This window comes from Lissotriton vulgaris, chromosome 7 (genome assembly GCF_964263255.1).
Source record: "Lissotriton vulgaris chromosome 7, aLisVul1.2, whole genome shotgun sequence".
NCBI lineage: Eukaryota > Metazoa > Chordata > Amphibia > Caudata > Salamandridae > Lissotriton > Lissotriton vulgaris.
Genome location: NC_141695.1, coordinates 104,098,120 through 104,121,403, shown reverse-complemented (window position 1 = coordinate 104,121,403; position 23,284 = coordinate 104,098,120). Strand labels below are relative to the sequence as shown.

At 42.5% G+C, this 23,284-nt stretch overlaps 1 protein-coding gene across 2 annotated transcripts in view; it reads right to left on the bottom strand.

Annotated features, from left to right (window-relative positions):
• Positions 1–296: 296 nt before the first annotated feature.
• The window catches only part of LOC147700913 (C-type lectin domain family 2 member D-like), a 94,238-nt gene continuing 71,250 nt past the window's right edge, over positions 297–23,284 (bottom strand). The window contains exons 4-6 of one of the 2 annotated variants that reach the window (XM_086929770.1): positions 16,894–17,074; positions 13,912–14,015; positions 297–3,011 (exon numbers count right to left, since the gene is read on the bottom strand). In XM_086929770.1, the coding sequence (XP_086785896.1) occupies positions 13,954–14,015; positions 16,894–17,074 (243 nt within the window). In that variant the 3' untranslated portion in view covers positions 297–3,011; positions 13,912–13,953. The remainder of the gene's footprint in view (positions 3,012–13,911; positions 14,016–16,893; positions 17,075–23,284) is intronic. The other variant, XM_086929769.1, reaches the window with a different exon arrangement.

Below are 23,284 nucleotides of genomic sequence, written 5' to 3'. Positions count from 1 at the left end.
ACTGGATTTAAAATTAAAGCCACACAAGCACTTTTGATTTACAATGAATTCTACATACAAACAAACATTCATCATTAAAGCACGTTGACATCTTTACCTGTAAAAAGCGGTTGCCGGCATTGTTTAAGAGAAGTCGAGCACACACACAACTCAAAGCATAAATCAAATGGCTCTGCACCTCGCTTCTGAACTCAGATTAAATAGAAGTCGCCACTGTCAGTGAATGAACAAAATTCCTTACCGTTTAAAGTAAAATGAAATATATCACTTTTAAAAAAGGCTCTGTAAACATGAATGAATTTGAAACTGCATTATAAAAATAAAGCTGCTATCCTTACATTGATTCATGGATGCAGTGTACGTATAGCAAAAAATCGAGGTGGGCAATTGGAGGCCCCAATTAAATCTGTGGAATGAGTCAACAAAGGGCAGAAAAAAGTCAAAGTGCTATGCAGGAGTCTACCATATACCATATAGCTTAGTCTTTTAGAAATAAAAGCACATTTTAAAAAGTTCTAATCTTCCAGTCAAATTGATTTAGTGATTTCTGTACTTATTGGTTTGTAAATTTAATAAAATATTTTCAGTATTTTGATATATACGTATTTCTGATAATTATTTTGTGATTCAAGTCATTGAAATTGGTTAGGCGGGCCATTGAAGACCGGCTCTCTTGTTAAAAGTCTGAGCTGAACACTCAAGCAGGCCTTTAATGGTTGGTAGAGCTTGTTAAGGCGGGCTAAAAGGCTATATTAGCACATTGAGAGCTCTACTGAAGACAATGGAGAGCCTGAGGTCTTATATTGGCTGGTATAAGCCTTTGGCCCCAACATTCTGATGTGTGACTTTGTTTCTCTCTTTTTAATTTAGATAGTTCTACACTCAGTGGGTGCAATGTTCTAGTATCCGCATATCCCTTCTGCCTCAGGCTTCACCGCTAGGTACAGGTCCTCTCCTACATTTTATGCCCTGGACTGCTGCTCAGGTCCATATCTTGGGTTCAGGGAATTTACCAACCGATATGTAGCACTCAGTATCGGTGTTTAAAACTAATTTATGCACTTAAATAGATGTGAAACTTTAGTTGCTGAAATTCGCTCTCACTCCTCTGAAAGTAATGGAAAATACACAACAGTTTTCTTAAGTTGGTCGAGTCTATAAAGTGGCAATATAAAATGAATGTAGGCATGAAAAGCAGCACACTTATTTCGACTTTCTTGAGTCTCATCAGAACAGTGCAACTTGTGAGATTCCCCGACTCTGTACAGGTAGCTTTTTGGGAACGGCAGAGTCACAAATAACTGCACAAATAACTGTAGATAAATGCGTGCTCAAGGCCGGCTTTAGTGCTGATGGCGCCCTGTGCGACAATCACTTTTGGCACCCCCACATCCCATGACAACCTCTTCGGATTCTCTCCCTACCGCCTTCAGGACGCCACATGCAGACATCACCACCTCATCAGACTAGCCAAGAGATCCTCCTTCAAAAACCGCCTGGACAACTACGCACACAACAGCAAAGAGCTCTTCAGCATTGTAAAGGAACTCTCCAACCCCAGCGCCAACGACATCCAGTCCTCATAAGAACTGTGCAACTCACAGCTTCTTCCACCGGAAGATTGCTGACATCCACAACAGCTTCAACACCACGACCGCCCCGACTATGCCAGACGACACCTCCCCTGTGAACACCACCAGAGCCAACCGCCTGACCTCCTGGTCCAACGTCAAAGACGACGAGACACGCAAGGTCATGAACTCCATCCACTCAGGATCTCCGTCAGACCTGTGTCCACACCACATATTCAACAAAGGAGACGCAGCCATCACACCCCAACTGCGGAAGGTCATCAACATCTCCTTCGAAACAGCAACATTCCAGGAAAGCTGGAAGCACGCCGAAATCAACGCCCTCCTCAAGAAGCCCAAAGCGGACCCCAAGGACCTCTAGAGCTACCGGCCCATCTACTTGCTCCTGTTCCCGGCAAAGGTCATCAAGAAAATCGTCAACATGCAATTGGCCCGCCACCTGGAAGACAACAACATCTTGGACCCGTCCCAGTCTGGATTCAGACGTAAACACAGCACCGAGACAGCCCTCATTGCCGCCACAGACAACATCAGGCGCCAACTAGACAACGGCGAAACATCAGCCCTCATCCTCCTGGACCTGTCAGCCGCATTCGAAGCGGTATGCCATTGCGCCCCAAAGCCACGCCTCCTAGAAGCCGGAATCCAAGAGAAGGTCCTTGACTGGACCTCATCCTTCCTCTCAGGCAGATCCCAGAGAGTCCGCCTGCCACCCTTCCTATCCGAACCCACCGACACCATCTGCGGCATCCCCTAGGGTGCATCCCTCAGCCAGATGCTGTTCAACGTCTACATGGCCCCCCTCGCACAAGTGGCCCGCCATCACGACCTCAACATCATCTCCTATGCCGACGACACCCAGCTAATCCTCTCCCTCACCAAGGACCCACACACCGCCAAAACCAACCTCCACGAGGGAATGAAGGCCGTCTCCGACTGGATGAGGAGCAGCAGTCTAAAGTTGAACTCGGACCAGATGGAGGTCCTCATCCTCGGACCCACCCCTTCAGCCTGGGACGACTCCTGGTGGCCAACCACAATGGGAACAGTGCCAACACCCACCGACCATGCACGCAACCTAGGACTCACCCTGAACTCCTCCCTCTCCATGTCCAAACTGGTAAACGCCATCTTCTCCTCCTGCTACAACACCCTCCGCATGCGCCACAGCACCCCCCCCACAGGTTGGTGCCCGGTGCCACCGTACCAGTCGCACTGCCCTAAAGCCGGCCCTGTGAGTGCTACACATTCTCTCAATGCCACTAGCAAAAATGCTGTTAGGTTAAGGATCTTTTTTTGTGCGTTTGTTTGTATACGGACACTTTGGTGCAGATCCAGTTGCGTATGCTGTAACATTCCGCACTCTTAACCTTCACATGATTTAGGTAGGCACATTCCGAGTAATCTTCTACTGCAAACCTACAACAAAGAAAATAATTTCAGACTTCAATTTTCAGCAAGTTTCCGTTTGGTGCAGTATAAATGCTAGTTAAGGGCTTACACTCTATTGATATTTAAAATACAATATAATATGGAAAAAACAACATACAAGTGCACCATCCTTAGACATGGAGCCTGGAAAGCTAGTCACTGGACAGAGGACTGGATTTACTTACTGATGGTTAATATAAGTGACGTGGGACCAGGTCTCAGTCTAGTTAGCCTCTAGTCCTGTTTATGTAACATTTTGCAGCAGAACTGCACAGCTACTTAATTGAACAAGCATTGGTCAAGACAATAGGTCTCACCTACACGAGCTACTGATGTTGGCAGTGGTTCTTAGCCAGCTTGTACTACGCAGCATGGCTAAAAAACTAAAATTTAAAACGTTCTATGACCTGACCAGCACAGCTGGGGAAGGAGTAGACAATGCAGGGCAGGGAAGAGGCTGAAGCCACAAGGTGACATCAGAGGATAGCAAGAGGGAATGGAGTGGCAAGCTGATAACGGAGCACGGGCAGATCAGGGCTGGGGAAGCATGCTAACAGAAGGGTAGCCAGGAGGGGCTGGGGAAACAAGTTGACAACGGAGAGCGGGTGGAGAAGCTTTGGAAGCCAGCTGTCAATGGAGTAAAGGCAGCGCTGGAGCACCAAGAGGACAAAGGAGGGCAGGAGTGAGGACGTGGAGAAGCCAGCTGACAATGGAGGGCAGGAGGGTTTGGGCAGCAAATAGACAAGGGGATCATGGGGGAACCAGGAATAGCAACTGAGAGGTTGCAAGGAAAAGGAACTTGGGCGAGACAAAAACATAACAAAAAAAAGATGATTGTAATACCAGCAAAGTGACAATGAAAATAAAACACTGGCAAAGCCAATAGGCCTCTCTTATGCAGGAGCCATTGGTTTTGTCAATGTTTCAGTCATGCTGTACACCAGTGTGGCTGCTGTTCAGCATCGGTAAAAGTTAGTGGAGTAAAATAGAGAGGTATACAGTTGAGTGTTGTTAAGTGGAGTGTTGTAGAAGGGGCGTAGAAGAGAGTTGAGTGGTATGGAGAAGTGTGGAGGGAGTAGAGTATTTTGGAGTGGAAGGGTGTAGAGTTGATTAGAGTGAGTGGCATGGAGTGTCGTGTAGAGCAGAGTGTGGACGGTGTTGCGTAGAGTAGACTGACAGAGTGGAACGGCATGAAGTGGAGCTGTATGGAGTGGAGTAGAGTAGCATAGAGGGAGCTACGTAGAGCATCGTGGAGTAGTGTTATAAAGAGGCATGGAGAGGAGTAGAATGGAGTATTGTATTGTAAGATGGAGGAGACTAGCCTAGAGTGAAGTGGCGTAAAGTACAGTGGCGTAGAGTGCAGTGATTTAGAGTGCATTGCTTTTGATTAAAGTGGGGTAGAGTGGAGTGACTTAGAGTGACGTGGCGCACAGTGGTTCAAGGTAGACTGGAGTGGTACAGGGTAGTGTAGAAATGTAAACTAGAGTGGTGTAGAGTGCAGTGACATAGAGTGTTAGAGTGCAGTGGTGCAATGAGCAGTGGTGTAGAGTGCATTGCGTAGAGTGGCACAGTGCTGAGCAGTGCACTTTAGAGTGCAGTGTATCAGAGAAGAGTGGCACAGAGTAAAATAAAGTGGCTTAGTGTGCAAGTGGCATAGAGTGTTGCAGAGGAGAGTATACTGGCCTAGAGTGCAGTGGTGGGGAGTAGTGGAGTAGAGTGCAGTGGCTTTGAGTAAAGTGGTGCTTTCTGCATTAGCATAGAAGTGAAGTAGTGTGGTGTAGAGTGGCGTAGATTGGTGCAGCAGAGTTCAGTGGCAGAGATGGCAGTCTGCCGAATAGACTGTTGTAGAGTGCAGTGGTATATAGTAGAGTGGGCTTGAGTGCAGTGGTGCAGAGTAGAGTGGCATAGACAGCAGTGGTGTAGAGTACAGTAGTGCAGAGTAGAATAGAGTGGTGTGGAGTGCAGTGACGTGGAGTACAATGACGCACAGAATAGTGGTGTAGAAAACAGTGCTGCAGAGTAGACTGGTGTAGAGTGAATTGGTTTTGAATGAAGTAGTGTAGAAAGCATTGGCATAGATTGCAGTGATGCAGAGTAGAGAGCATGTGGGTCAGAGAAAAATGAAGTAGTGCTGAGTGCAGTGGCGTAGAGTAGATTTCAGAGTGGAGCACGGTAGAGTAGAGTGCAGAGTAGATTACAGTGGGTAGAGTGGATTGGCATAGAATACACTGCATAGAGTGGAGTGGTACAGAGTAGTGTGCAGTGGCATGGAGTGCAATCTTTCGGATTAGAGTGGCATGGAGTGGTGTAGAGAGCAGTGGCCATGAGTGGATTGGTGCATAGTATAGTAGTGTGGGGTACAGTGTGTTGGCAGAGTAGATTAGTGTACAGTAGACAGGAATAGAGTGAAGAGTGGAGTGGTGTAGAGTAGCATGCACACAGTGTGTAGTCGAGTGGAGTGGCAGTGTGGAGTGGTGACGAATAGAGTGGAATATGCATGGTGTTGTAGCAGACTGTCATTACAGACAACACATCTTTAATTGAAATACCCATTACGTTTACACATAAATACCGTTCTACTGATGAAATAATACAACACACAAACGATATTGTGTGGAAATATCAACTAGAGTAATGATTTGTTTAAAATATTTGTTTCCACCACACTTCAGAATTACTAAAAAATGTGCTTCATTTGTACTATTCTAATTCTGATATATTCTGAAATATCAGCACAATTAATTTTTAGAAATTTAAATTGTGTTGTGTGCTAGAAAGCAAACAACATCATACAGCCTTTTTCAAGCACTCTGAGACTGGAGGCATATTTAATTGACTAGACCGGTTTACTTGTTATCAATCGGTTATCTGTAGGGACTCAATTCCTCATATGATCTGGAGGTTAACACGTCTCCGATCCTGCATGGGTGATTTATCTGAGAATATATGATAATATAGCCTAAACATTAGCGACTGTTTAGAAGCATACTTTTTGTTTCTAATAAAACCCCTGCTTGCTATTTCACTGACCCCTGTTAGCTCCTCATTGCTCCTCTTACCCCTTCCTATTTTCCCTGGAGTATTCGGTGTGCCAATCAACTTTGCTCCATTCTTCCCCATCATTTCTCTGTTTGTTGCCTCCTTGTTGTATGGGACTAGTCCCACCCCACACACAAATAAAACATGACCAGTCCCCATCAAAATCCAACCAAACCATTTTTTGTGAGGGCCACACATTTACATTCATAGCTTTATATATGTTAGTGACCGTGACGCATCAAGGTCAGAACAAAAATATTGAAAATAGTTTACTGATCTCATTTTGTTGCAAATTTTGGGCTCATGGAGTTTAAGGAGATAGTTTTCCCCAGAGTTTAACTCATTCACAATTCTACAGGACAGGGACCACTCCTGGGTCTTCCAAATATGAAATTGTTATACCACCAATATGAATGGATTATTATAAACCTGTCAACAATGGCTAACCAGTCAATATCAATTGGAGAGATGTGTTTAAAAAGCTTTACTACACGCTGACTGGCCAATCGAGGACTCCAACATAACCCACTTTGTTAGGTAACAAATAGCGATATATTTAGGCCATTATTTGACACCTATATTTCAGTGGCGGCTAGTGACATTTGAAAGTGGTGTGGCGTAAAATGACTGTTGTATTGCACTGTGGAGGGCGAGCTCAGCAAGTGAGCTAGACCAACCTACTGAGGGCTCGGGGGGGTTACACCCCCCCCGAGAAAATTTTGAAAAAAAGAGTGGACAAATGGTGCATTTTCAAGCAAATTTGAGAAAACAGGAAGTTTAATAAAGCAATTGTGAAAGTGCAGTTATTACATTAATAAAGAGATGTCACTTAAGCACATAGGTAGCTGCTTATTCGGTATAGCCAAGGTCATGCCGCCCACTGCTCCAAGCATACGTGCCCATTTTTCTAAAACTAAAATGCTGTAAAATATGTGCGTGAGGTGCAGCCTCACATGCAGTCAGTTGCACCCTCTACTATCTGTGTAATGTGCTTAGTGCAGCAATACAGATATAAATGCATTAGGAAGTCAGCCACACAGACTGAAAATTATTGCCTTTTAAGCTATATGTATCATGTGATTGATTGGGATAAGCAAGCTTCAGAGCTAACAGTGCACTATTTGTAACCTGATTAGCGTAGGGAGCCTGGGATGTCCCAGCACGTTATCGCAGTCCTTGGAGAAGGCTGGAAAGAGATCTGTCCCATGGGGGCAGGAAGAGCACTGTGCCGGACTGAACCGAGCAACCACTGCGATACATTATCAAAACAGCGAGCAGACACAGCGTTACAAGCATCATGAAAAAAAAACACAGCTCTGTCTGGGAAATTTCTCTCTATGAAATATGCTTTGCACAAGTCATTTGAAAAAAAGGGAAAAAACAATTTTCGTTTAAAGGAACAGAAAAACATTTGCAATTCATTTGGTTCAGAGCCCAGACTGAACAGTTATGTCCAAGGTGGGGTGATGAGTAAGCATGGGCGAATTTTGCGAATCTGGCGTTCGCAAATTTTGCGAATTTGCGAACTCGCAATCCGCAAAATCCACGAATTCTCGCAAATTTGCAGATTTTTTTTGTGTTCGCAAGGATTTCTGCCAGTTCGCGAGGGTTTTGTACCAGTTCGCAATTGCGAACTTACATGTCGGCTCGCAACGGTCGCGATTATGTTGTTTCTACGTCTGGTTCATCATCACAGGTTCCCAGCACTCTCTGTTTCACCCCTGCCACCCTCTCTTTCACCCATGCCACCCTCTGGTACATCAATGCCACCCTCTGGTTCATCACAGCTATTAGCCTAATTGGCAAGGATTTTGGTGCTGGTTACCCCCTTGGACATCCGTGGGTACTGAAGATTTATAATGTCAGAATCCTTGTTAGGCCCATTTAGGAGATTATATTTTTCTTTGCCAGCTCAAATTGTGTATGCTATGAAAATTTAAGGCTATGCCTATAGTTGCCTTGTTGGAAAGCTTACACTCTGTACAGGTGACCTTAGTTAGTTCACTAGGAAATAAAATGTCTGTTCCCATAGGTTTGATCTGTTTATAATGAAATATTGTGGGGAAACTCATTAGGCTAGACATATTTCTTGTGAAAATAATGGTAAAATGAGTGGACATTTAAGTGTTATTTCTCTGTATTGAAGCCTACAGACAGGTATTTTGTTACATGAAAAGTCACAGATTACTTTATTAGGGAATTATGTTGGTGTTGGTTACAGCCCGTGAAGCCCTATGGGGAGAGTATTAGCTCTGAAATATTTCTTGTTGCAATTTCTTCCTAACTGTCTGCAAGGAACTTACAATTAAAAAAAAGAGATATTACATACAAACTCATCTGTATACACATATGTAAATAAACATCAATTTAGATACTCAGAGGGACCGACTGAGTAACATTTACACTCTGCTTCCATGACAGCAAACTGCATGGTTCATTCTGTATCAGTGAACGGCCCTCTCACACTGTGACTGATGGCATTTACCGATTACATGTGTACATCCACCTGAAAAGGACTGTACTTTTTCACTTTCCCTTTTCATTGCCTCTCCACTTTTTATGTTATTGTTTGAGACGATGCTGCAACTCTGCAGGCAGTGATTACTGGTCACCTGCTTGCTGCTCATTTTATCTGCAGTGAGCCGCATCCTATGCAGCCACTTCCTCTAAGCCAGAAAACCGATACCGCAGGGTACCATTGTTTTACCATTCCAAGGTGGCCAATATGTTGCTTCTAAATGTGGCACCCATGCTTTCACTTTAAAACATAGATAGACTATGTACAATACCATTGTAAGATGGACTGCTATGTTCAGTTTTGTTATTGCAAGCATACGTTGTCGCGTTTAGGAGTTAGCAAGTTTTCTTTCTTGTACTTCTATTCCTTTAATTTATCTTGCATAAGTTGTCGAGTTTGTGTGTGGTTTATTGTGTTTGTGTCAGAAGGCAAATACAAGAATGAGTAGGTGGATGGATGTACGGGGACTTACTGATTACTTAAGCCTAGCACAAAAGGCACTTTGATTCATAAATCAGTCCTATTGGGCAATGCTTGCTTTAGGATGAAAAGGGCATGCCAAGGCTTTTCTGAGAACTCCCACCTCTTTCGAATTGTAGCTGCCTACCCACTTATTTTGTAATAAGCGTTGCATCCATTGCAACAGTAATTAACTATATTACTGTAGCAGGTCATATGTTTAGAGTTCCTCATGTGTGCATGCGTTTTGGACCTGTGCGAATCTAGTTTTGTTTATTTGTTTAAATCAAACGATATCTTACCATGGCCTCAAGACACTAACATATCAAACTATCACATGCAGGGCATAAAAACTACAATCTAAAGCTCGTTAGAAACGTCATCAGAATGCAAATTATGAGCGTCTCTAGCTTGTGCCGGTCTGCTTATAGCGTTTATGTATTTGCGAGAGAAGCTTTGTCTGCTTATGTATCCATTAAATATAGGCAATGGGGCTGGTTTGAATGTTGTAATTCGTGCACATAACATTCCTGCACAGATGTATTCCAACGTTCAGCCCAGAGCTGATGACTTTGCCAAAGCTGGTTTATGATAAACATTTTCCAGTTCTAATTTTATATGCATGTCATAATGCACCAACCTAGTTGCAAGGCGCAGTGGAGAGCATCAAACTGAATCTTTTAATTGGTGCAGAAGTATCTTAATCTTGTCTAACTACAGCACCCCATGTGTGTGCGTGGAAACTTAACATTTGGGAAAAGAAAGCAGAATCGATAAGGGACCTTTTTGTTCCTGAATCACACGTTACAGAATTTGAATTACATAGTTACAATTCAAAGCATGAAGCGTTTTACCCAGAAGAACAATATTCTTTTATTCAAGTGCCAAAGGCAGGAATAGACCCAAAGACTCCAGGACTGAAAGGGGATTTTCTCTTATTGATGATAGTTGGCTGCTGGCATCACAATTTGATCAACTGTGTTGTAGATATCTACTGATGAGTTGTGAGCCACCGCTTGAAGCCCAAAGGCCTCTTCAAAGTGCCCAAGGGGAAAGAAGAAGCATAGGGAGGAGCAAACAGGGACAGGGCAAAAGCAAGAGGAACATTCATGGGCATTATCCAGAAGAGACCATTCCACTTCCCACTGGGGATCATATGGTGCCAACAAATCATATTTCAGAATATTAGCATTGTTTCAAGTTGTCCAGCACAGGGAGTGGACATGAGTGTAGGAAGAGCCTGTCAGAAAGATATGGGAGTATGTGATGGTGTTTGGAGTGAATGTGGTTTTTAGCTGGACCACTCATTGGTTTAGTTAAAAGAGAAGGCTTGAGCATGTAGAGTAACACTTAAGTAGTGCACCCAGACGACCATCACAGAGAATTGGTATAGGTATGATTCAATTGTTGGGATGGAAACGTCCCTTCATGGTAAGGCACATGTACACCTCCCCAGAGTGTCCCAGCTGCAGTGATATCTGTAACCTTGGCAACAATCTTTTGGGCCATGGTTGAACATGGATTATGTGTCGCGCCATGACTTAGGCCTGCCTTGTGCACTGCGGTCTTGTTAAGGACTGGGACGGGTACCAAATGCATTACCATCAGGTGGTGAAAGGCTACTGTCTTTACATGGAGTTATGCAACACAAGTGCGGTGGTGGCAGCATAGCATGTTTTCAGTAATTGTAATCCATCGAGCGAACAGGTTTTTTATAGTGGTGTATACTTGCCAACCCATATAACTTTCACTGCTGTTTGCTTAATTTAACCTTGGCCTGCATTGGTTTTTATGTAGTGCCAGCCAGTGCACCTGGTTGCCTGTGCACATAGGGATGTATGTGTGCCTATGAATGGCACAATACATTGGTTCCATTTTGGGAGACCTAGGGCTTGCTGGAGGAGTACCAGATCCCAGAAGACAGATTTACGGATTGCTGCATTCCTGAGAGCTGGGTGGGAATCACACACTGGAGGAAGAAGAGCCAGGCTCTTCAGTACCCTTCAAAAGGGGATCTTTGATTTCAAAAGAGGCCACTGGGCAAAGAAGGAGATACGGCTGATAAGTGAATTGTAAAGAGTAGAGATGGAGGCTTTTGTAACCCTTTGATACACATTTCACTGAGGCTGAAATCCGATGCGATCCTCTAATCAACCAATGGCCTATGTTTGGGGCTATCACATCTGGAGAAACTCCTTCTGCGATAGAAAGCACTCTAGAGCTAGAGAGGTGGAAAGTAGGTTTCATAGTGAGGGGAGGGAGGTCGAAGTGGGCAATTCCAAGAACATGAACTTTAAAGACCAACACTAAATCACATGTGTATAAGGAAATAGATTAAGAGGGGAGAGTAAGACTCCCACATTGTCAAACTGATGCTATACATCAGCTTAGAGGTCAGCATGAGTTCTGCAGGTTGTGACCAGTACTGGGGATTGAGGGTCTGACAGTCTCCCTGCCAGGTGAGGTGACTTTACGCAGGAAAATCAAGAACACTTAACTGAATCACCAGCTAAAGCCTGACCTGACAATAGCAGACCCAGTCAGATGGAGATTGCGTGGAGGGAACAAGGTCCAGTGGAGATCCTGCCGAGAGGATCCTGGGGCTGAATGTGAGATTCTGGTCTGTCAGGACTGCCACACTGATCATGCTGCCTGCCTACATGCATTATTCATGACCACCAGATAATAGATGGGGACCGTAGTGAATTTGTCACGGTTGTTGCCCTAGTGCAGCGCTGTGACTTAAAGACTGCACGGAACTCTACTTCTGCATGCCAGGTTGGGGGGGGGGACACAAAGAGGAAGCGGAGGATGTTTCCTGTATATCATATGCAGTGATGAGCTCAGAGCAGCTACCTTGTCATCTGAACTAGAGCGGTACCCCAGGTCTGCCATCGCACACAGACAGTTACTGCAACAACAGAGGTAAGACTGCCCCTCAAATCACATTGCCTTTATAGGGGTGTCCTTTCTGACAGGAGCGACAAAGGCACTGGAACATTTGATTCTGAAAGACCACTGAGACTGCTAAAAGCTGTTCTCTATAGCAGGGGTCTAACCTGGATGTTGCCTCAAGTAAATGTGGAATACAGAAATCTGTAGTTGAAAGTGAGAGACACTGGAGCATTTAGTGTGTACTCTATTTTTCTTTGTGCATAAGTACTACTTTTTATAAAAGCAAACACTTAGTTGGTCATTCATTTATTGTTGTTGCTAAACGTATGTTAATTTGTGAGCCTGTGTTCGCCCTAAACCTACCTCCTCCCCAAAAAGCCCAGAACCAAAGGACTGTGCTACCACTGAGAGTCAAGTGCTGAAGAGGTTATTGGCCTGTTGCTCAGGATCCATAGTACATTTTGCCCCGGAACATAATGAGTAAGAGGCCTTAACCACCATGTTTGGGCCAAGGAGCTCCTGCTTGCCCAGTGGCCATCAGAAAAGGGTTCTGGCAATGACACACCCTTCCATGATTATGTCACAGGCTCATTGGTCTTGGGCACTAGGTGAGATAAACAGGTGCTTTGGGGCAAAAGGGTCACCGATGACCTCTGCCTTCCCCCCAAGCATAGTTAAGTCGATTTTCTATCAAAAGGCAGCCCTAATCTCTGAAAGGAAGACGGCTACTGCTAGCTATCTTGCAGGCAATCCACCTGTAACTGCTGACTTGGCCATCAGAAAGCTTGTAATTTGAGTCCTAAATAGCACAACAAAGGTAGTTTCAGTTGTCAATTCATTGTGTGGCATTAGTGGCTTAACCTTCCTACCTCGAGTGAAATCACACCCGACCACTGTGCACTGTTGCAAAACTATTTTAGTTTTATTTTTCAATTCTGATTTAACTTTCTCATTCCAAAATCAAATGTAACATATACAAAGTCAATACATTGTATTCATCATTCTGAATTATTGACTATTTACATATTTGAACTCATTTAACAGCAGAATTAATAATATGAGAAAATTAACTGAAGGCAAGCATAACAGATTTTGCAGACATATATACTCTTAATACATTTTTTCAATTGAATGCCCGATGCAAAAACTGCACTCACCCACCAGTGAGTTCACAGAGGGCGAGTGCAGTTTTTAGAGGTTTCAGTTTTTTGGTGTATATTTGTTTCTTCATAGGTCTTGATGTTGGTCAACATTGTTTATTTCCCGTGTTTTAGAGCAACACTGAGCATCATCACGAGCTCCATTGTTAGTTCCATGAACCACATGTAAATCAGTGGAGGTTCTGTCACCACTTTTAACACACAACCCTTGAGTTTGAGCACTATAACATATTTAACCATACAACTTTTGGCCCCTCATCTGCCGGACTGTTTTCATTTAACACACATGTCTCATTTGTTTAGGTTTCAGGCCCCGGAAGAAGAGCCATGTCGGCTCGAAAATGCATCGGGCATTCAATTGAAAAAATTTATTAAGAGTATATATGTCTGCAAAATCTGTTATGCTTGCCTTCAGTTAATTTGCTCATATTAATAATTCTGCTGCTAAATGAGTTCAAATATGTAAATAGTCAATAATTCAGAATGATGAATACAATGTATTGACTTTGACGTATGTTACATTTGATTTTGGAAAGAGAAAGTTAAATCAGAATTGAAAAATAAAACTAAAATAGTTTTGCAACAGTGCACAGTGGTCGGGTGTGATTTCACTCGAGGTAGGAAGGTTCAGTTTCAGGCACGTGAGGACAAACGAGCTAGCACTGTTGCACGCATATGAATATTTTCGTAAAATAAAAGTTAAAAATACTCAATATTCAAAATTCATTAAATAGGTGTGCTTCTCCCCCATATTCATATTCGCATTAGTGGCTTAAACATGTCAGAGAGTGAGTTAAGGAAAAGACTGAGGACTTACCAGTTGCTGAATTCGGTGCCATCGACCCATATCCATGGTTGATCAATGTCCCTCTGCAGACCAACCCACCGATCGCGTATCCCTTTGTAACGCATCATGAAATCCTGCAAGCAAAACAAAAAAGAAGGACAAACAGAAATGCCCAGATTAGGGTTAGGCACAATAGTTTGTGAATGGCAGAGTGCAGACTGACAGAGATATTTCCAAAATGAATTAAAATACATTTAGGAGACTGTTGCGACCAGAGAAGAGAAAAACAAGGACACAACCTGAATGTCAACATTCATTGCTTGACGCACTCATTTGATCAACTTGATTCATACAAAATGTTAGATGCTGGCTAAAAAACTGGATAATTTGGTTCACATAACTGTCTACTTATTTGATATGCATTTGCCATAAGAGTGTAAAGTTGGTGGTAAATGTATAAGTTAATTTCTACATTACTGTAGGGATGCCACCTTGCTATGTAGATGTAGCAGCTTATAACCATAAACAAAGATTATGTTGTGAATGCAATCCTAGAAAGAAGCCACTAGGAGAATTTATGTGATCACTACATCACAACGTCTAGATTTCGTTTTTTTTTAACAGGTAAAACAGCTGTAAATATCAGGTAGACAACTCAAATAAAGCGGGTCTAACAAGCATTTAAAGTTTTTATTCCTACTGCGACAATCTTGGGGTAATTAAATTAAAAGATAAACACAATCTGAAGTTAAATAAATATTAACGATTAGGTTTATAGAAAATCAAAATACAAAATAAAAGCACTGAGTTGTAAAAAAAAAAAAAGGGGGTGGTACGAGGGGAAATACCAGTTAACTCCATTAAGTGGACAGAAATAAAACCCAAGATTTGTGTAATGCTCCAAACAAGGAAAAAGCACAGGAAGGGAAATGAAGGAGAAGGTTTGGAAAGGTTACTCTCAAAGTAATTAGATAAAAATGTAAGGAAAATCTAAAATATATTTTTAACACATTTAACTAGTATTGGCAAAGTCAATAAATAGTTCTGGCTTGCATTTGCAGTTATAAGCCAAGCCTGCTGTGTTTGCCAAGGTTTTTTGTAGAAGACACTACACGAGCGCACTTATGAAAATATCACAAACATATTACGAAGACAGCAAGGAAACAAGCATTGGCTTAGCCAATGTGTTTTAGCCATGTCGTTCACCAGCGTGGCTGCTGTTCAGGATGGCTAAAAGTTAGTGGCATAGCGGAGAGTTGCGTTGAGGGTCGTAGACTGGAATGGCAAAAAGTGGAGTAGAATGCTGTACAGAGGAGTAGCAGAGTGTTCTGTATTTGTGTGCCACTGTGTGGATTTGCGTAGAGTAGCATACAATGTAGTGGTATAGAGTAAAGTGGACTGGTGTAGAGTACATTGGCGCAAAGTTTTGCAGAGTATAGTGGCGTGGAATGCAGTGGCATTGAATACAGCAGTAAACAATGCAGTGTCATACAATGCAGTGACGTAGATTAGTGTGGTGTACTGAGTGGAGTGGCAGAGTAGAGTGATGCGGAAGGCAGTGAGCCAGAGTAGAGTTGAGTGGCAAAGAGTGCAGTGGCATAGAGTACAGTAGCATAGAGTGGTGCAAAGTAGAGTGCAGTGGTGTAGAGTAGCATAGAGTACAGTGATGCAGACTAGAGTGCGGTGACCGAGTGCAGTTGTCTAGAGTGCACTGGCGTGGAGTGCAGTGGTTAAGAGTAGAGCGGAGTGGCGCAGAGTGGAGTAGAATAGATTGTTTGAGACTAGAGTGAAGTGGTACTGGGTAGAGTCTCGTGGCAGAGTGTAATGGTGTAGTCTAAAGTGGTGCATAGTGCAGTAGTATAGAGTAGGTTAGAGGAGCCTACAGGTAAGTGGCGTAGACTGCAGTGGGATACAGTTGAGTGTTACAGAGTAAAGTGCATTGCATAGAGTGTATTGTCATTGAGTGCATAGGCATAGAGTGAAGTGTTTCAGAGTGGCATCGAGTGGCGTTATCAAGAGTAGATTGGTCTGGCTTAGACTGGTGTGGTGTAGATTGCTATGGCATAGAGTGCAGTGGTACAGGGTAGAGTAGATAGGCGTAGAGTGAAGTGGTGTAGAGTGGAGTGGTTCAGAGTGCATTTGCCTGGAGTGCTGCAAAGTGGAGCGATGAGGAGTAAGGTGCAGTGGTGTTGAGTGGTGCAGAGTAGAGCGAAGTGGCATAGGATGGATTATTCATGCTGTGATAGCACACTGCAATTATGGACGACACATCTTCAATTGAAAGGACCATTACATTTGCACAGGCATACAGTTTTACTATTAAAACTATACAGTACACAGAAGAAAATGTGTGGGAATTGCATCACCTAGTTTAATGTTTCGGTTTGATCATAATGAAGTATTGATTTCCAACACACTTTAGAAATTACAAAAAAAATTGCTTCCTTTGAGCATTCATAATTTTGCTATTGTTGTGTAGTTGACAAAGTGTCAAGACTGATTCCGGACACCCAAACAGGATATGTCAGCCTATAGACCTGCTAGCCCACAGTACCACGACAAGCCCCATTACTTTACCAAGGAGCGTATAGTTTCTGTCAACCATGTACCATGACAACCCTGACCCCTCAGTGATTGTGGAATCAGCACAGTACCTTTTGCTCTGTCACTCGTGCTTATTTAGTCTCAGAGAGATACACAGAATAAACGTTGAGGGCATTTTCAATAAGCATTTACTGATCCAGCGTCATTCCCCTATAAAACATATTTGCTGCAACAATCAGTAGACAGAAGCATACCTAAGAGATTACAAGCACCAAAAGCGTAAACAGTAGATATATATTCTACGATGGCACTAAAGCAATGAATATATGCAGGCATTTATAAAAACAGTACTCCAACGATGCCGACCCTATCTAAGTGTACCTAAATGTACCTAACATGTATGTAAGTGTAAAGCATGTACATGGGTGTGAAGCCAAGAATCCCCTACAAAAGAGCCAACCCCATTACCTGATGGGAGTGAATGAAGGACCCAGTCTTGGTATCGAGTTGGACACCCCGCAAGGGATGTCATACCGCTGTGTTTAAGTTTCAGCATGTGGGACCCAGTGTCAGCATGGAAGAGTCTCCTCTGGTTACCCAGTGAAGGTGTGGTTCTTTTACACCAAAGAGGTACCCTCAGGGCGTCTTCCTAGATCAACATGTTAAGGTTGCAATGATGTAAATCAACCTGAATCAATAATTGCAATTACGCAAAGTAGATCTGTAGTCCAAGGAAGATGATAGCAGTGACTTTTATACAGAGTTATTATACAGAGTATGCTACTTGTTATGTACGACAGCTGCAAAGGATCAAGATATGATACTAAGAATCCTTATGCATAATAAATGAGGCTAGTTTCAAAGAAAACCACACAACATTTATACAGCACATAACTAGGTAAAAGGTCAGCGCTAGAACTGTTATATAAAACGAGGTAGGACAAATGTATTTTGAAATACTTACTCAGTTTATTTAAATGTTGCACTGTGCTGGAAAAAAACACTTTTCTACACCCAGTATTCAGTAGGATTGTCACATAAATCCTCTCACTTTGAAGTTAGAAAAATAAATATAAGTAAAACAAGCGCCCTTGGACGACAGCGCCTGACATTTGACTTCTGTCTTTGAATGCACAGCAAATGTGATGAGTTAAGAACAAGATTTGACGAACTGAACCTGGAGAGCCTAAAGCAAATAATGCCAGCAAATGGATAGCCGGAGAGGGTCAGTTGCAAAGCCAATGATAATCAAAGAGCAGAAAGTATTCCCAGGTTAACTTTCTGAAAGCTACAAGATGTCTTTATCAAACCTGCTGTCTGGTACGTTGTGATCTAAGAAGAATGAGCAATGGTGACCAGGTAGCGCATAAATCAGCAGCAGTTAACCTGTTCGCTGCTCATGACGTCTCCCGGTGGTCATGGGTCACGTGGGCGTGTGCTCATGACGGCAGAGAGCCATTCGAACGTTGCAGGCAAACTAATCAGTGGGCGGAGTTATGACGGCTCCCAACCCTCAGGAGCACACACCTACTGTGACTCATTACAGCCGGGAGCCGTTATGAGCACCGCTGTGCCATGCCCCCCGCCCCACGGTGATATTTGCGCCGCGGCGAAGGGGTTAACACAATGTATCAGAAAAACAAAGAAATTTAAGAACAAGCAAACTTTCAACTCAGTTACAAGCTACATGCCATGTCACATCTATTGACCTACTTGAAGCCACATTACCAAAATCAATGGAACAAGGTTAACAGTTTCGGAAATGCCTGGTACTCTAGACAGAGCCCTTTTCAAGCTGTGGTGAAGCATGGAAAATACAGGACAACGAATGGTTGGGTGGGCTGACCCAATGCCCTCTCTCGTATCATATGGTACTATAAAAAGCAAAGAAAAATTAAAAATAGTATATGTCATCTCCCAAAAAAAAACTGTCAGTAGGGTGACCTAAGAAATTAATAAAACAAGCCTGTAGATTTAATCACCATGACATCTACAGGGAAAAAGCATTGGAAATGCAATAGGACTTGCATTTGTTGTAGCTGGAGCTATTGGCATTGTAAATGGCAATGTTTCGTACTTTGCAATAGGTCTTGTATTGGTTGGAGCTATTCACATTGTAAATGGCAATGTTTTTTATTTATCCTTGGGGTTTTATATAGCGCAAACTTAGCCTCAGTTGTGAACTTCGATTCATCAAAGTTTTGTGAGCCCTTAAATCTGCACATGTGCAAACAGTATAAATATGGGCACTGTTTAATAAACAAAGCCATTGCAATAGAAGAGCAAAGGTGACCGAGTGACTGCTTCTGGGTTGACAAAGATACTTATAGTCACTGCCCGTTAAAGCTCGCTAGCCCGCTACTATGAGTTTCTACTATGTTTTCTTATGTTATGTTATGCTATGCTACGCAATGCTATGTTTTGTTGTGTTTTGTTATGCTATGCTATGTTTTGTTATGCTATGCTTTGTTACGCTATGTTTTGTTATGCTATGCTTTGTTATTCTCTGTTTTGTTATCCTTTGCTGTGTTTTGTTATGCTATACTATGTTTTGTTATGCTATGCTATGTTTTGTTATGTTTTGTTATGCTATTCTGTTTTGTTGTTTTTGTTATGCTATCCTATGTTTTGTTATTCTACATTATGCTATGTTTTGTTGTACTATTCTTTGTTAAGCTAGGCTTTGTTTTGTTATGCTATGCTAGACTTTGCTGTATTATGCTATGCTATGTTTTGTTATGCTTTGAAATGTTATGCTATAATATGTTATGCTATGCTTTGTTGTATTGTGTTATGCTGTTTTGTTTTGCTATGCTTTGTTTTGTTATGCTATGTTTTGTTATGCTATGCTATGTTTTGTTATGATATGCTATGCTTTGTTGTTATGCTATGCTGTTTTGTTGTATTATGCTATGCTTTTTGTTGTGGTATGTTATGCTGTTTTGTTGTGTTATGCTATGCTGTTTTGTTGTGTTCTGTTATGCTGTGCTATGTTTGCTATGCTACGCTTTGATACGCTATGTGTTGTCTTTTGTTATGCTATGCTATATTTTGTAGTGTTTTGTTATGCTACGCTCTGTTTTGTTGTGTTTTTATATGCTATGTTTTGATATGCTATATTTTGTTTTGTTATGCTGTTTTGTGTTGTTAGGCTATGCTTTGTTATGCTATGTTTTGTTAAGCTATGTTTTGTGTGTTTTGTTATGCTATGTTTTGAGTGTTTTGTTATGCTATGCTGTTTTGTTGTGTTTTGTGATGCTATGATATGTCTTGGTATGCTATGTTTTGTAATGTTTTCCTATGCATATTTTTGTGATGCTATGCTGTTTTGTTATGCTATGCTGTTTTGTTATGCTATGTTTTGTTATGCTATACTGTTTTGCTACGCTATGCTTTGTTATGCTATGCTTTGTTTTGTTATGCTATGCTGTTTTGTTGTGTTTTGTTATGCTATGCAATGTTTTGCTATGCTATACTTTGTTATGCTATGCTTTGTTTTGATATGCTATGTTTCCTTATGATATGCTATGTTTTGTTATGCTTTGTTGTGTTTTGCTATGCTATGCTTTGTTATGCTATGCTATGCTATGCTTTGTTGTGTTTTATTGTGATATGCTGTTTTGTTATGCTATGCTATGTTTTGTTGAGTTGTTTATGCTATGGTGTTTTGTTATGCTATGCTACGTTGTGTTTTGTAATGCTATGGTATGTTTTGTTATGCTATGCCATGTTTTTCTCCGCTATGCTTTGTTGTGATATGCCTTGGTATGTCTTGTAATGTTTTATTGTTTTTTGTTATGCTATGTTTTGTTGTCTTTTGCTAACCTATGCTATGTTTTGTAGTGTTTTGTTATGATATGCTATGTTTTGTTGTGTTTTCCTATGCTATGTCTTGTTATGCTATTTATTTGTGTTTTGTTATGCAATGCTGTTTTGTTCTGTTTTGCTGTTCTGTGTTTTGTTATGTTATGCTGTTTTGTTGTATTTTGTTATGCTGTTTTGTTATGCTATGTTTTGTTGTGTTTTGTATGCTATGCTTTTGTATGCTATGTTGTGTTATGCTATGCTATGCTTTGTTATGCTATGCTATGTTTTGTGATGCTATGCTATGTTTTGTTATGCTATGCTTTTTGTGCTATGCTATGCTGTTTTGTTGTGTTTTTATGCTATGCTATGTTTTGTTATGCTCTGCTATGTTTTGTTATGCTATGTTTTGTTGTGTTTTGTTATGCTATTGAGGTAATATAAATTCTATGGTCATGTTGTGTTCCCTAGCGAGTACCCCACCGACTCCATGTACGAGTTAAAAGTGCATGTAACTTCCCTCCTGTACCAGCTATGAAGACGCAAATACATTTGCGTCCAACGTTAACTTGTCCTCTTTCAGACCCACCATGAATGGGTTTGATGGTCCGTTCCTAAGTATGCTATGCCAACGTCTTTTTGAAGTGTACTCCTACGTTTTTCAGCCTGGCTGAAAGTAGGCCCTGAATCTCTGCCACCGAGCCTCTTTTCTGGCTTCTGACTGCGAGGGCCTCTGCCCAAGCAGCCCCCGTACCCGTGAACTCTGACTTACTTCTAGCGCGGCCCTCCGTGCTCAGCTCAGCCTGCTGCCTGCCAAGATTGACTATAACCTTCGAGTTATCTGTTTTCCTCCCCGAAGATACATTCCAGCCTGCTAGCTTCAGTAAACATCCTTCCTCAGCTACAGGGCTAAAGGGCCGACCTGTCTTTATGCAAGTAATTCATAGCCTCTGTTGCCATGCTTCCATGGAAGGCCCCATGCCCCCACGCTTCTCATACAGACACTCAGGCGCTTATACACGCACTCACAGCAAGTATAGAATAGCTTCTGCTCTAGAGACCTTTCTGCCCAGATAGCTTAGTTCCTAAACATCAGATATCAGATATGATAGAAGTACAAGTTGATCTGACATGCCAGACTTCTGTCTCTTCCCGTCAGTGTAAATGTCAAGTCCCCTGCACCCCGTCTATCACACGTCATGCAGCTGCGCACGCATCCAAGCTTCCGATTTCCGCTGACATTGCAACATTCTGTTAGCACCACCCCTTGGTGCCACCCACTTGCGTCACCTATCAGTGACGTTTCTAGCACACACGCCTAGTTACGCCTAGCTTACGCCTCTTGATGATGTACTAGCACCACGTGTATACTGTTATCTTGTCTTCTCTCAGCTGTTACGCCTCTTACATTGAACATTATGATGTAAATCAAGTATATAAGCTATGTATTGTCAATAAACGTTGGCGCGCTCATCTATCCCTTCTGACATCCTGTGTGGTGGTCAGAACATGATATCCTGATTCCTTTATGAGGAATAAAACCCTTAGAAACTCTTACACCACGGACTCTGTTTTCCTTCATTTCGATTGAGTTATTATTGATTAAGTACTTACCTGCATAGAAATTAAGAGAGTAAATTAATTATTTACATCATTTTGGCGCCCGAACAGGGACCCCTCCCCCACCTCACGCGCCGGAAGGTGCGTTGCAATCCGTGTCCCCTGCCATCAGTTAGACGGACAACACGTGTACTGGCAGGATTTCCTGCATTCCCCTCTGACACACGGAGGTGACGAAGACTGCGATCAGTGCCCAGACGAGGCGGTGAGGAGTGCGGAGGATCCCGACCAGAGCCCAGCCGAAGGAAGCAAGGTCCGAGGTGTGAAGAGGCCCACCAGTTTTCCGAAGTTTTCCGAAGTTTTCCGAAGTTTTCCGAAGTTTTCCGAAGTTCCGAGTCGAGTCCAGTCGAGTTTTCCGAGGCCTTCTGTTTTCCGTGCTTCCCGGTGAGTACCATTGCTGGGTCGTATCTAGACGGGTTTGGGTACGCAAGTCCGGTCTGCACTGTTTTTAGGCAGTGTATCTGTACTGTTTAGCAGTATATAAAGTATTCCGAATTTCTGCACTGTTACAGCAGTGTATCTGTATCGTTGAGCGGTACATTCAGAGTAGGGGGAAGTTAGCTATGTCTTTAAATGTTTCATGTGATTAATGTCGTGGTATGAATGTGATTGTTTTTGTGCATTATTGTGTTTTCTTGTTTAAATAGTTACATGCTAATTAAGTATTTAGGATCAAGCATTTCAGTATCAAGTAGGCACAATGCCGTTTTTTAACAAATTAAAGCAGATAGGAACTAGGAAAGGGATGTTAGAGGAAGAGATTCCAATCCCCCCTAGGGACACTCCAGGTAATTTCATGTATAATAAGCATGGCATAGACGCCATCTTGTATCTAGAGTTATGGACAGATTATACCAAGCACCTAGAGGAAAGATACCGATGGCCAGTTAACGGAACATGGGATGCCGAGTGCATCATAAAGGTAGAAGAAATATTACGGAAAAAGAAAGCTAGACAATCTCAGAAAGACGCCATAGAATTTTGGCGTAAGGAATCACGTAAGCGTGCTGATAGAGCACTCCGTAGAGAAGACAGGCTTAAAGAATCAGAAAAGGCCCAAGAAAACGAATTAGTTACTGAGGGAATTCGAGTAAAAGTAGAACAAATAGATCGTATCCTAAATGGCAAAGTGAACAACATGTATCTTTTGGCCGATGGTACCCCTGACGCCATTTCAGAAATACCGAAAAATTTGCCGTCACCATTAGTTCCAACTAAAGTAATGCATAAGACTACTAAAGACATATTCCTAAATTCATATCTCGAAGATGTAGCGCCAGCTTACACCAATCTGCCTGTTCGTGCCCTGCCTACTGACAGGGCCGGGGGTGGTACTGCCCCCCAAGATCACTCTCAGCCGACACCGAAAAAGACTAGTTCCGTTCCGCCAGCCCCGCCACTTCCCTCACCTAAAACTGATCTGCCGAAACCACTT